Source organism: Aureococcus anophagefferens (assembly GCF_000186865.1).
Source record: "Aureococcus anophagefferens unplaced genomic scaffold AURANscaffold_4, whole genome shotgun sequence".
In the NCBI taxonomy this organism is placed as follows: domain Eukaryota; class Pelagophyceae; order Pelagomonadales; family Pelagomonadaceae; genus Aureococcus; species Aureococcus anophagefferens.
The window spans coordinates 1461239-1474170 of record NW_008705564.1 but is presented as its reverse complement, the minus strand read 5'-3'; the positions used below and the strand labels follow the sequence as shown (position 1 = coordinate 1474170).

Below are 12932 nucleotides of genomic sequence, written 5' to 3'. Positions count from 1 at the left end.
CGGTGCGCGGGTTAGCCGGGTCCGACCCCGTCGGCCGCGGAAACCGTGCTGCGCGGGCCTGGCGCTGCGCGCCGCGGGCGCCGCGCGCCGGCGACGTCGCGACGCTCGCCGTCGACAGCCGCCTCTGCGAGGAGAACCCGCACAACTTCACGGGCCTCGACCTCGAGACCGTCGTCCAGGGCACCACGACGGAGGAGCAGACCGTGCACACCGCGCTCGACGGCGCCTACCTCGACGGCTCCTACTACGAGCTCCAGCGCGGCACCGAGCGCGCGGCCCGCCTCGACTGGGGCGCGCCGGCCGAGGACGTCCAGGACGCGCTCAACACGCTCACGCTCACGGACGCGCGCGTCGACATCATACCCGTCGGCGTCAACCCGTCGTTCCAGCCCGACTACATCATCCGCTCGTCGTGCTGGACTGCCCCGACCGCGCGGTACCGCGGAGCCAGCCCTTCGACGACGCGTGCAGTCCGTCTTCTTCTTCAACTTCTTCTTCGACGCCGTCGCCGTCGACGTGCCCCAGCTCTTCTACGACACGAGGCCGACGACGGCTCCGGCGGAGACGCTCCGCCGCTCGCCGAGCCGCGCGGCGGTGGCCTCGCGCACTACGAGCTGCGCTCGCGACGGCCGATTAAGTTGGGACCTCAACTTTGTCTAGAGCCGCACGGGAAATATATTGGTCCGTGACGACGGCGTCTGTTGCGACGATGTAGTCATTTTGTTTTCGTTTTTTTGGAGGCCATGGGCGCGCCGACGCCGTGCTTCGCGTAGTAGCAGTTGTTCTCGACGATCACGCCGATGTTCGACTGGGCGTGCTCCAGGGCCGTGTCGAAGCAGATCTTGTGGGCCGCGTCGAACCTGCAGCGGTAGTCTCCGAAGGACGCGGACGGGCAGCAGGCCTCGCTGCCCTTGATCGTCTCCCAGAGCGTCGGCGCGTCGGCGCAGCCGTCGACGCCCATCTCTTGGGCCTAGCCCGCAGGACACGCGGATTGTGGGCCGCGCGCCGCGGCGGCCCAGGGTCTCCGACGCGCAGCCTTCTTGGAGAGTACCAGATGCCGGTCAGTGCTAGCACTGCTCAGCGCCGCGGCGACATCGCCTTTGCAGCACGATGTCTTTCCTTTTTTCGAGGACTACACATTCGACCAAGTACGATACACTGGAGTTCGCGCGCATGCTGTGCCTCGCGCGCGACCGAAAGCTCCTGATCGTGAGATGGGCCCCATGCTGCGGGCTGCCCAAGATGGTTCAACTCAGCCTTCAATTCAGTTTGTTGCCGCCCACTCAGACTGCTGCCCCAGCCGATGCGGTGCTAACCCAGCGCGCAAGCCAGCCGGGACCGATTCGTCGACCCCGGCACCTTGCTGCGAGGGCTCGGCGCCGCGGGCGCCGGCAACGTCGCGACGCTTGCCGTCGTCGACATCGGCAACCGAGGGGCTGCCCACCATGCCCTGCTGGGCTCCTACGACGGCTACACGTACCCGCCGGGCGCGGGCAACCTCGACTCCATCACCTACGACACCTCGAGCCTCCAGGGCACGACGCCCGCGGTGGTCAACGAGGTCCTGCGCACGGGCTCGACGCCCTTCAGCGGCACGTTCTCCGTCGCCTTCAACGGCGCCAAGACGGAGGAGATGGAGTGGCAGGAGGCCGCGGACGAGGTCGAGTACGTCATCGAGAAGCTCGACACCATCGGCGAGATCCGCGTCGACCGCACGGACATGGGGCTCCAGCGCATCCCGGGCGTGACGGCGACCTCTGCTTCGACGGCGCGCTCGCCTACGACTACCCGAATGTCGCCGCCGTCGTCGGCACGACCTACTACTACTCCAAGTCGCCGGGCAAGAACGACAAGTCCTTCTACTTCGTCGAAAACGTCCACACGGACGACCCCGTCTTCGTCGACGACGCGGCCTTCGTCGTGTCGCCGGACCTCTTCTCCTCGTCCCTGGGCGACGTCGTGCCGATCGTCGAGCGCGACGGCGCGGCGAGCGTCGTCGACGACGGCGAGGACTACCGGACGTACCTCGTGGGCCTCGGCCGCGCGTTCGAGGTCGTCGTCGCGGCCGCTACCCGGAGGCCTACGCGGTCCTCGCGGACGCGATGCGCGTGCCCGAGCGCGCGCTCACGTACGTCGCCTGCGAGGACCTGCGGCGGCGGCGCCTCGACGACGGCGCCGCGACGACGTTCCTCTACTACCAGGTCACGCTCGACGCGTCCTACAACGGCGACGACGCCGCCGTGCGGTCCGCGCTCGTCGACGGCGACGAGGCCGCGCTCTCCGCGGCGCTCGAGGGCGACATCCTCGTCCTCTCCGAGGACGACCACTTCGAGGTCGCCGTCGAGGCGACGGCCGCCGACCTCGACGCGTCCGGGGACATCGGCGCGGACACCTACGCGTTCGTCCGGAACCACAGCTGGTACGTGACGTGCTCCGTCATCGCGGACGACGTCGAGATCGGCGCGGGCGCCGTCGACCTCTGCGCGGCGCCCGCCGACGCCCGCGCCGACGCGCGGCGACGCCGGCGGCGCGGGCTTCTGGCGCCGCTTCCGGCGACACGTCCGGCGCGGCGACTGGCACTGGCTGCCCTTCGTGCTGTTCCTCGCGAGCCTCGCGCTGTGCTGCTGCTGCGGCGCCGCGCTCGGCGCGGCCCTGGCGTCGCGGGCGCGCGGCGGCGACGACGACGACGACGCGGCGGAGGCGCCGAAGGAGGCGGAGGCGCCCGTGAGCGCGCTCTTCGAGAAGCTGCCGCCGACGCCGACGCCCGAGCGCGAGACGTTCCTCGTCGACGTGCCGTCGCCGACGATCTACGTCAACAAGAGCAACTGCTCCGCGCGGCCCTTCGGCGACAACCACGACGAGTACGTCGTCGCCGAGATCATCTTCGCGGCGACGGCCGAGCAGGCGCCGCTCGCGCCGTACCGCTGCAACGTGTCGTCGCCTCGCGCTCACGACGCCGTCCGCGCTCTCGACCTACTCGTCGACCTACGGCGGCTACGCGGCCGCCTCGAGCTCGAACACGAGCGGCTTCCTCCGCTCCTGGTGCGACTCCATCTGCCACGACGAGCTCGGTCCCGTTTCCATCGACGACCAGGTCGCCTGCTCGATCCTCGACGGCAACCAGCCCGGCGGCTCCACCAAGCTCGAGTACGAGTAGAGTGAGCCCGCACTAGACCGGCTTACTCAGGAGACGACGAGGCGCTTGCGCACGGTCACCTTGGGCGTCTCGCCCGGGGCCGCGCGCCAGAAGCGTAGAATCGTCCTCTCTCTCAGGGAAGGGATTTTGAGCTGGGTCATCGGCACGCGGACGTGGACGAGGACGTTGTAGCCCTTCTTCTTGAGCTGGCTGATGATGAAGTCGCAGGGGGGCGTGCCAAAAAACGCGGGGACATTCTCCACGAAGCCGGCCTCGAGCTGCTTGTGGGTGTCATGGTGGAGGAGGATCCAGATGAAACGCGCCTGCGTAGGAATCGTACTAAAGGTGAGAATATTTGCGCGCTCGGGACACGACTCTTTCGACCATCGTTCGAGATCTCGACCATCCTTCGAAAGCTCGACGAGAGAACACGAGTCGTCCAAAAGTCGGGTAAAACGACGTCGATGTGACCGAGACTGAAGTTCGGGTACCGCGCGGAAGTGCGCCACGAGCCAGACGTGGCTCCGGAGGGCGAACGGTAGAGTATCGTTGATCTTGGATGACCTAGAATGGCCGCGGCACGGGCCGGTGGCATTCAAAAAAAGTGAAGAGCCGCTCTTGAGCGCCTTCCTGGCGATGCCGGACGCCTCGGCCGCGTCTTCGAGGTCAGCGGCGACCTACGAAGCACCCCGACGACGATTTCGTGTTGCCCCGGTCGAACACTCTCGAACGTAGCCACAGCCAGGACGCCGGCGGCCACCTTGCGCCCAAGCACGCCCATCTCATTGCAGAGCTCGAGGCGCTCGTCGTCGTTGTCCGTAGACAGCGACGCGGAGGAGCCGAGCCCTCCGGCCTGGCATCCGAGGGTGCCGAAGCCGGCGCCGACCCCGACGGAGAGCACCGCCGTGCCCGGGGACACGGCGCCGGCCTTGATCATCTGCTCCTGCGTGCGTGCGTGCGTCGGACCGAAATGAAGCCCTCGGCGTTCGGCCCCGCGCGGTCGAATCGTAGGCGTTTTTGGTCGATTCTGCGACGAGCGATCGCCTCTCGTCTCGACGCGACGCGCGACCTTCCACACGCCGTGCCGCGCGGTGATGCAGCGCGCGGCCCTGGGCATGAGCGCGTCGGCGAGCATGTGGCCGGCCTGCGCGCGATCGATAACGCAGGGGCAGGGCAAGGATCGGGATGCTCACCTTGGTTTTGTTTCCTCTCGCCTCGGCGAAGTTCAGAAATGCCTTCCGCTGCTTCACGTTTAATTCAAAGATGCCACAAAGCCGGGACGCCGACGACTGGAACTTGTCCGGCACTTTGACCTTGCCGTTCGCGGCCTTCTTCGAGGAAAAGCCGGAGGCCTTGATGGCGGCGATGTCGTCGTGGTTCTCGACGGTCGACAACGCGCTTAGACAGGACCGACGTAACGTCGGCAGAAACCTGCGTGGCGTGCGCTAGCTCCGTGAATTCGACGTCGTCTGGGCGGCGCGGGGCCGAACGTCGACGTCGTGTCGAATAATTGTTTGGACCTCGGACCTACACGGCATGCAAATCTGCGCGAAGCGGCAATCGCGAGTTGGCGCCGGTGTGGACCATTTCTGGAGTGGAGCGCCAAAAACGGCGCCCCGCCGGGACCCTCGAGGTCGCGAAGGGAAGGGAGCCGTTCTTGGGCCGTCTCTCTCATAAGGCTCTCTAATTTCTCGACCGTGCACATTTGGGGGCGCTCCACGACGGCCTTCGTGAGGTCAATCCAGCCGACGGCGCCGCGCGGGTGCTCGTAGGGGATGAAGGTCTCGTAGACGATGACGTCCTCGAAGACCCAGGCGTGGACCTGTGTGGAAATCAACCAGTGCGCTGGGACGTCGGGGCCAAACTTCAGAAATCTCTAGCTCGGTCAAATCGAAGTCGATTCGGCTGATTTTTGGACGAATCGATTGCTCTCGTCGAGTTCTCGAAGCACAGCGAAAGAATCTGGTCCAAATCGTTCGATTACGCGCACATTGAAGTCGGGTTGAAGGTTTGATTTCCACACAGGCGTGGACCTTTTTGTACTCGACGCTTTCGCGGAGCTCGTCGGCCGTGTCGGGCTCGCCGTCGTCGCGCGCGTGGACGCAGTGCTGCGGCTGGAGCTCGAGTAGCTCGACGTTGGTCAGCGGGCCCCGGGCCTCGGCCAACAAGCACTCGCCCATGACCATTGACCTGCCGCGCGACGATGACGATATTTCGACGTTTCCCCGGCCAAAAATCTCGAAACTCGGAACGGTCGGAAGACGCGGGCTTTGACGACTTGGAGCAGATCAATCCAATCCGCTGGCCGACCTTGGCCGTGCCCTTGCCGCGGAGCTCGACGGTCTTCTCCCCGCGCAGGATCTTTTCGAGCCACTCGGCCTTGATGGGCAGCCCAAATTCGGGGCGGTCTCCGGGCTCGACGCGCGCCGTCGACGCCAGCGCGGCGTCCATCTGGGCCACGACCTCGGCCTTCTTCGCGTCCGCGGCGGACGAGCCGCTGGGCTCCGGCGGGAGCGCGCGCGGCCGTTCCGGCGGGAGCGCGCGCGGCCGCCGCTGCTCGTCCTCGCCGTCGTCGCCGTCGTCGCTGTCGAAGCCGTCGTCGTCGTCGGAGACGTCGTCGTCGGAGATGACGGCGACGGAGAGCTCGCCCGCGTCCAAGCCCATGGCCCCGGCGCCGTCCTTGCAGCTGTCGCCGTCGCCGCCGTCGTCCCTGCGGCCGTCGCCGCCGCCGCCGTCGTCCTCGCCGAAGTAGAAGCCGCCGGGGCCCAAGTCGTCGGCGACCACGCCCGCCTGCGTGTAGACCTTGCCCGCGTGCGTGTACCGCACGGTGACCGTTTCCACTACTGCCTCACACCTTCTGATCCAGCCGTCTTCGTCCCGCCACAAGACGTCGATCGGGAGCTCTTTATGGAGCCGGCGCCACTGAAGCTTGCGTCGCGTCGCCTCCGCGGCCGCTCGCTGCGCCGCTCGCGCCGCCACCGCCGCTTGCATCACCTTGAAAACCCGCAGGCGCGCGAGAAATCTCGTCGACTTCTCGCTCGGCTCGCTCCAGAATTTCAGCGCGAACGCGTCGCGCATCTTGATTTTCCTCTCGATGTGGCGTTCGAGCAGCGCGCGGCGCTCCTCCACAGCTTCTCGCGCTTCGCGCTTCTCGTGCTCGATGGTGACCGCGCTCAAAACGGTGTAGAGGCGCCTGCGCACCTTCTCGGTAACTTTCCTCAGCTCGTCATCTTCCAACTTCGCATTCGCCCGCACGTGATACAGCTTCATTTGCTCCTTGATTTTAGAGGGGTCCGTCTCCTTCATCTTGTGTATCGCCAGAAGGTCGCGCTTTAGCGCGCGCGCGCCATCGAGGCACGGCACGCGGTCGAAGTCCTCCGCTGTGACGCGCGAACCACCCATAGCGGCGCACGTGCTCGCGTTCCGCGAAGCGCTCGGCGAAGAGGAGCCGGAGCTCGGCCTCGACGACGAGGCGGCCAAGGCGCCGGCCGTGCTCCAACCCGAGCGCCGCGCGACGCTCCGGAAAGCCGTGGGCCTCGACGCGACCGACCGAGGTGCTCGAGTCGATGCACCAGGGGCACGAGCGCCTCGCGGAGCGCTTCGCGGAGCGCGCCGACCGCGGCGCGTATCGCAGCTGCGCTCGGTGCTGCACGAGTCGAACGATCACCAGCGACGTGCGAAGCGGAGCGACGTCAGTGATGGGCAGCCATGCTCGGCCAGCGCCCATTCAACATTGCTTCGAGCGGCAAGACCACCGCGAGTTGACGTTTTATTATTGCTCGAGGCGGCCGAGACGGGCGATCAGCCGAGCACGGTGGCCGAAGCGCGATGTCCCAGCTCGTCGACGGCAACGACGACGCGGAGACGGACGACACGGAGGGCAGCGGCCCGAGCGGCGGCACGACGACGCCGCACATGTACGTGCCGCCCGGCGCGCGCGCGGCCCACTGCTTCGGCGAGGACTTCGAGGGCCACTTCTGCGTGCCCGCGCGGCTCCAGGACAAGAGCGCGGACCTCGTCGAGGCCGTCAACGACTTCCACTACGCGATGATCAACGACCACCCGCGCAACGAGTTCTACCGCGAGTGCCTGCGGCGCGCGATCGTGCCCGGCGAGAGCGTCGTCCTCGAGATCGGCACGGGCAGCGGCCTCCTCGCGATGCTCGCCGCGCGGCTCGGTGCGCGCAAGGTCGTGGCCATCGAGGCGAGCCGCCACATGGCCGCGCTCGCGCGCAAGAACATCGCGGCCAACGGCCTCGACGGCGCGATCACCGTCATCGAGCGGCTGTCGACGGAGTTGGACGCCGACGAGATCCGCCGCGCGTGCGGCCTCGGCGCGGGCCGCGTCGTCGAGGTCAACGGCACGGAGGACGGCGGCGGCGACGTGAAGCCCTACGCCGCGGACCTGCCCGACGTGCTCGTGAGCGAGCTCTTCGGCACGCTGCTTTTGGGCGAGTCGGCGCTCGAGTACCTCCGCGACGCGCGCGAGCGCCTCGTGCGGCCCGGCTGCCGCGTCGTGCCGCCGCGGGGCGTCCAGTACGCGGCGCTCGTCGAGTGCGACGCCGTCGCCAAGCTGACCAAGGCCGACGACTGGGGCGGCCTGGACCTGAGCCACGTCAACGTGCTCCAGGACACGGCGTCGCTGGTCTTCGCGAAGCAGTACGGCTTCCGCTTCTGCTCCGTGCCGTCGACGTTCCTCGCGCCGCCCGTGACCGTCTTCGCCTGCGACTTCACGAGGGACGCGCCGGGCTTCGTGCCGTCGGAGACGACCGTCGACTTCGCCGCGGCCAAAGCGGGCGTCGCGCACTGCGTCGTGCTGTTCTGGGACGCGACGGTCGGCGGGCCGGGCGCGGCGCCCTGGGAGCTCGACGGCGGCCCGCTGACCATGTCCACGGACCCCCGCGAGACCGTCGACAACTTCGCGCGCGACATGCAGTGGGGCCAGGGCATCCAGCTCCTCGAGGACCTCGACGCCGCGAACCGCGACGACGCGCTGGACCCGGCCAACGCGCTCACGCGGCCGCCGACGCCCTTCGTCGTCGCCGCGGGCGAGCCCCTCTCCTTCGACGTCCGCCTCTCCTCCGACTCCGTCGTCCTCCAGTTCCAGCTCAACCGCCGGCACACCGCGCCCTGAGCCGCCGCTTTTTAACGCCTCGCCTCGGGACGCGCGCGTTCGGTGCGCGGCGCGACGCAGGCCGCGCTCCGATGAGCTCTCGGCGCGGCGCTGCGGCGCCAAGTTTAGGGCTCCCCACTACATCGCCCCGACGGAAATCTGTCACGGTGCACTTCAAGCTGCCCTGCACTTTACGGACCAGGGAGAGCTGATCAGCTGAGATGGGCAGCCCCGAGTCGCGGCCCATCGGCCCGGCTGTGCGCCAGCGGGCGTTTGGATTCGATCACCCGCGCCTTGCGCCGGCCCGAGTGGCCGCAGCAACCGCAGCGCTGCTCGTCGGCGCCTAGAGCTCGGTCTGCAAGGCCTCGCGAGGCTGTCCTACTATGACGCCAGCCAAACTGCTAGCCGTCCTCGCCGTCTCGGCTCCGCATCCGGTCGCCTCGCGCAACGTGGTTTACGCTCACGCCCGCCAAGACGGGTGTGGTATGCTTGGTATTCAGGCCACGCGCCCGTCAGCGTAACGGCTCGTCGCACGTCTCGACGCCCTTCATCAGGTACCTCTTGTTCACGGCGGAAGAATTTGGCCTCGAGGCGGGCGGCCTGCTTCTGAACTCGACGAAAGAACATAAACCTCACGGGCGAGCGAGCGCCGAGTCGACGAGCGTCGCGCCGGCCGGCGCTCGCGCAATCTCCCCGCGCAGGTATAGCTGCCAAGCGCTTCTGAAGGGCCTCGGCTTGCCGGGCATCGTACCCCTCCCGCCCGACTTTGCGAACTGCGTCCAGCTCCCCAAAAGCGAGGCGGGCCTGCGCGAAGGCCTCCGCTGGGCCGCGGCGAGAAGCCTCGGCGACGCGGGCTGCGTCTATAGCGCGGTGACATCTTCCCGAGTCTGGATCCACAACTCGACGACCCTCGCGCCGCGCGCCGCCGTCCGCGCGCGGTACGCCGCGGCGCAGAACTCGTCGTTCGCGCTGCCGCCCTCCGCCATCGCGCCCTCGGACCGCGTCGTCGTCGCGATGCACGTCCGCCGAGGGGACGTGAGCCTCACGAGGGGCCGGGCCAATTCCCCGTACACCGACAACGCGTGGTACGAGCGAATGGCGCGCGCGCTCCCGACGTATTTCCGGGGCTTGCGCCTCGAGTTCCACGTCTACTCGGAGGGCCGTCCCGAAGATTTCGGCCGGCTCCCGGAGCTGGCCACGATGCACCTCGACGGCGACCCGCTCCAGGCGATCGCGGACATGGTCTCGGCCGATGTTCTGGTCACGGCGAAGAGCAGCTTTTCGTACGTGCCCGCCTTCATGAGCGCGGGCGTCGTGCTCTACCAGAATTTCCTCCACGGAGTCCCCGCGCCTCACTGGAGGGACGCGGACGCGGTGCTCGCGCTCGCGGAGCGCGAGGCCCGGATATCCAGGTTTTAATGGAATGAGCCGACCCGGGCGACTTATCCAGGTTTTAATGGAATGAGCCGGCCCGGGCGGCTTAGCATATCCCGCCGGCGGGATATGTTGAACGCTACTTCAACTTGGGCTTCAACCTCAAACCTTGTACTTCAACAGGGACCTCAACACCACCGCTTCAAAAGGGGGTACGCCGTACGGGGACGATATGCCCGTTACTACAAGTAAGATTCTCGTTAGATAGCATCGCAGCGCGGACGACGTCGAGCGGAGCGAACGACGTCGAGCGGAGCGCGAGCGAGGTGATCCTCGAGGGGGGGCGGGATCGGAACGAGGGGGGGCGGGCGAGGGGGGGCGGGATCGGAACGAGGGATCGAAACAAAAATCATCGGAACGACGAGCGCCGCGGCTCAGGGGGCGGGCTCGTCGTTGTGCGGCGGCGCCGGACCGGGCCCGACGTCGTCGCTCTGCAAGTAGTATGAAGACGCAAGCGGACGGGCGAATACGGGAGAAAAAGAACGCAGAATCAGCCGGCCTTGGCCACCGCCCCGCGCGACACCCAGCCGACGACGGGCTCGACGAGGAGGTACCGCGTCTTCTTGTCGGGGAGCTGCTCGGCGACCTCGACGACGACGGCGGTGCCGGCGGGGAGCCTCACGACTTTGTCGCTGTCGAGCGCGACGCCGGCGCGTACGACGGCGCCCTTGGCCTTGACGACGTACGGGGCGCGGTGCATCGCGCGGCGGCCGGGCCTCCGGCTCCTGCTCCGACTCCGGCTCTTCGACCGGCTCCCACTCCGGCTCCGGCCCTCGCCCTGGGTCGCGCTCCGGCCGCGCGCGCGCGAGCGCGCCTCGCCGGGCCGGGCGGCCACCGCGTCCCCCGCGTCGTGGTCGTCCCGCGCCGCGGTGGCCGCACCGAAGACCGCGGCGTACGCGGCGTCCGAGTAGGACGGCGCGGGCGCGTCCTCCGGCTTCGCCTGCACGCTGAAGACGTAGTCCGAGAGCGTCTCAGGCTGCGGCGGCGGCGGCTCCTCGAAGGCGTTCTCGATGGCGTCGCCCGCGCTCTCGACGGCCGCGTCCTCGGCCCCGCGCGCCTCCGCGTCCGCGGCACCGGTCCCATCCGCGCGTCGGGCGTCGACGTCGAGGAGGATGTCCTCGTCGTCGAGGGACTCGCGGTCGGAGGCCGCGTCCTCCCGTCGCCCCGCCGCCGCGTCCCCCGCCTCGCGGTCGTCCTGCGCCGCCCCCGCGGCCCCGCGCTCCTCGGCGTCCGCGGCGCCGGCCTCGTCGTCGCGCGCCGCCTCCTCGGCCCCGCGCGCGTCCGCGTCCGCCCGCCGGACGTCGACGTCGAGGAGGATCTCTTCGTCGTCGAGGAACTCCCCGTCGGAGGCCGCGTCGTCCGGTCGCTCCGCCGCCGCTTCGTCGTCGTCCGGGCGCGCGGCCTCGACGCGGTCGCCGTCGCCGCCGCCGTCGAAGAGGACGAGGGCGACGGCGTCCTCCGGCGACTTCTCGTCCTCGCCGGCGACGTCCGGCCTCGGGGTTTCCGGCGCCTCGTCCTCGGGCCATCGGAAGGCGGGCCCGCCCGCGTCGCTTTTCCGGCGCGGGAGCGCCACCGCGGCCCGCGCCGTCGCCTTCCCGCACGCGTGGTACGCCTTCCAGGCGACGTACACGAGCGCGCCGACGACGACCATACCGAAGGCTGCGCCGACGTCCTCCCCGGCGGATTCGAGCCCGGGCGTGCGCTCCGCGACGAAGCCCGAGGCGAGCGGCAGGAACGTGAAGACCTCCTCGATGAGCGTGTCCTGGATGTCCTCGTGGAGCCCGAAGAGGAGCGCGATGAGGGCGAGGACGACGGCCGTGCCGCTCGTCCGGGGGATCGCCGCGCCGTGGATCTCGGCGACGCGCACGTCCGTGAGGCACTCGCGCGCGCTCCGCGGCGCGCCGGTCGCCTCGGCCGCGACGTGGTCCGCGAGGCGCGTGCCGTTGAGCTCGGGGTGCCAGCGGAGGAGGTAGAAGACGGAGCTCTCGGGGAGCGGCGTCTCGAAGGGGTAGCGCGGGTGGTCGAGGGGGCTCCTGGCCTTGTCGACGGAGGAGGCCACGAAGCTGGGCATGATGACGCTGATGAGGAGGATGACGATGGGCTTGATGAAGACGAAGTAGAGCACGAGGGAAAACGTCACGGCCTCGAGCCAGAGCCGCGTCTTCTTCCGCCCGAATTGGGATCCCGTCGTGAGGAGGTAGTAGAAGCAGTAGAGGACGACGCAGAGCACGCCGGCCCACGCGGCGATGTACGGCGCGGCCCCCGGCGGCTCCTCGGGCGCCTCGAGCTCGCCCTGGAGCCGCTCCGCGATGGTCGTCATGACCGTCCGCTCCTTCTTCGAGAGCATCTCCGCCCGGAGGTAGGCGACGGCCGCGCGCTCTTTGGCGCGCGCGTCGTCCGCCGCCTCGAGCTCCGCGTGCCAGCGCGCCGCGCGGCCGAGCCGCTTCACGACGACGCGCTCGACGTTGGCGATGAAGACCTGGCGCGACCCGTTGAAGCCCCAGCGCTCGAGGAGGTGGGCGTCGAGCTCGCCGAGGCGCCGCGCGGTCGTCCTCGACGTCGCCGCGGCCGCCGCGCGCCGCAGCTCGCGGCTCCTCGCGACGACCGCGCGCGCGAGCGTGGGCGCGAGCATCTCCGCGCAGTCGCGCACCGTCGTCTTGGAGCTGTCGCTGCAGAGCGTGCGGCGGCTCGTGGCCCGCCGCGCGGCGAATTTCGCCCTCGAGATGCCGCGCGACGCGAGCGACGCGAGCGACAAATGCGGCGACGCCGTCGCGCCTCGCCCGGGCCCCGAGGCAAGCGGCTCGACGTCGGTGGGCTCGAGGCGGGCGTCGAGGTCGCCGACGAGGGACTCGACCCACTCGCCCATCTCGGGCACGACGAGGTCGCCGTCGTCGACGGGCGCGGCCTCCTTGGCCGCCGCGGGCCGCGCCTCGGCCACCCTCGCGCGCGGGACCTCGTCCTCAAGCCGGTCCAGGCCGAAGAGGCACGCCGCGGTCCTCGACGGCACGGCGAACGCGTCGTCCAGCGTGGAGCTCAGGCACGCGGCGCCCGCGTCCACGGGCGCGACGCACGCCGCGCCGTCGCATTGGACCGAACACGACACGGTAAACCCGGTCGCGTCCCCGTCCGCCGCGCCTCCCTCCGGGATCGGCGCCTGGCTCTCCCACGCGTCGGGCGGCCCGCCCTCGAGGAGCTCGTGCGCCTGTTTGGAATCAAATATTAAACCCGACTTCCATGTGCGCGTCATCGA

General features: G+C 69.2%; 4 protein-coding genes across 4 annotated transcripts in view; 2 read left to right on the top strand and 2 right to left on the bottom strand.

The window, feature by feature from the left end:
• The window catches only part of AURANDRAFT_62171 (hypothetical protein), a gene marked incomplete at both ends in the record, with an annotated part of 4237 nt that extends 1080 nt beyond the window's left edge, over window positions 1-3157 (top strand). Inside the window, 6 exons of the mRNA XM_009036357.1 lie at window positions 119-412; window positions 1321-1744; window positions 1834-2052; window positions 2079-2471; window positions 2701-2931; window positions 3095-3157. Of these exons, the coding sequence (XP_009034605.1) occupies window positions 119-412; window positions 1321-1744; window positions 1834-2052; window positions 2079-2471; window positions 2701-2931; window positions 3095-3157 (1624 nt within the window). The remainder of the gene's footprint in view (window positions 1-118; window positions 413-1320; window positions 1745-1833; window positions 2053-2078; window positions 2472-2700; window positions 2932-3094) is intronic.
• Window positions 3158-4581: 1424 nt separating this feature from the next.
• AURANDRAFT_62170 (hypothetical protein) lies at window positions 4582-6214 on the bottom strand (the record flags this gene model as incomplete). The annotated part of the gene is made up of 4 exons (XM_009036061.1): window positions 4582-4663; window positions 4840-4958; window positions 5170-5326; window positions 5412-6214. The coding sequence occupies 4 exons, from the start codon at window positions 6212-6214 to the stop codon at window positions 4582-4584; spliced, it is 1161 nt and encodes a 386-aa protein (XP_009034309.1).
• An 873-nt stretch (window positions 6215-7087) lies between these two features.
• Window positions 7088-8233, top strand: PRMT2 (hypothetical protein; the record flags this gene model as incomplete). The annotated part of the gene is made up of 2 exons (XM_009036358.1): window positions 7088-7480; window positions 7526-8233. Coding segments are annotated over 2 exons (1101 nt in total), but the record flags the coding sequence as incomplete, so codon positions are not given.
• Window positions 8234-10172: 1939 nt separating this feature from the next.
• Window positions 10173-12932, bottom strand: part of AURANDRAFT_62168 (hypothetical protein) — a gene marked incomplete at both ends in the record, with an annotated part of 8377 nt that continues 5617 nt past the window's right edge. Inside the window, one exon of the mRNA XM_009036060.1 lies at window positions 10173-12884. Within this exon, the coding sequence (XP_009034308.1) occupies window positions 10173-12884 (2712 nt within the window). The remainder of the gene's footprint in view (window positions 12885-12932) is intronic.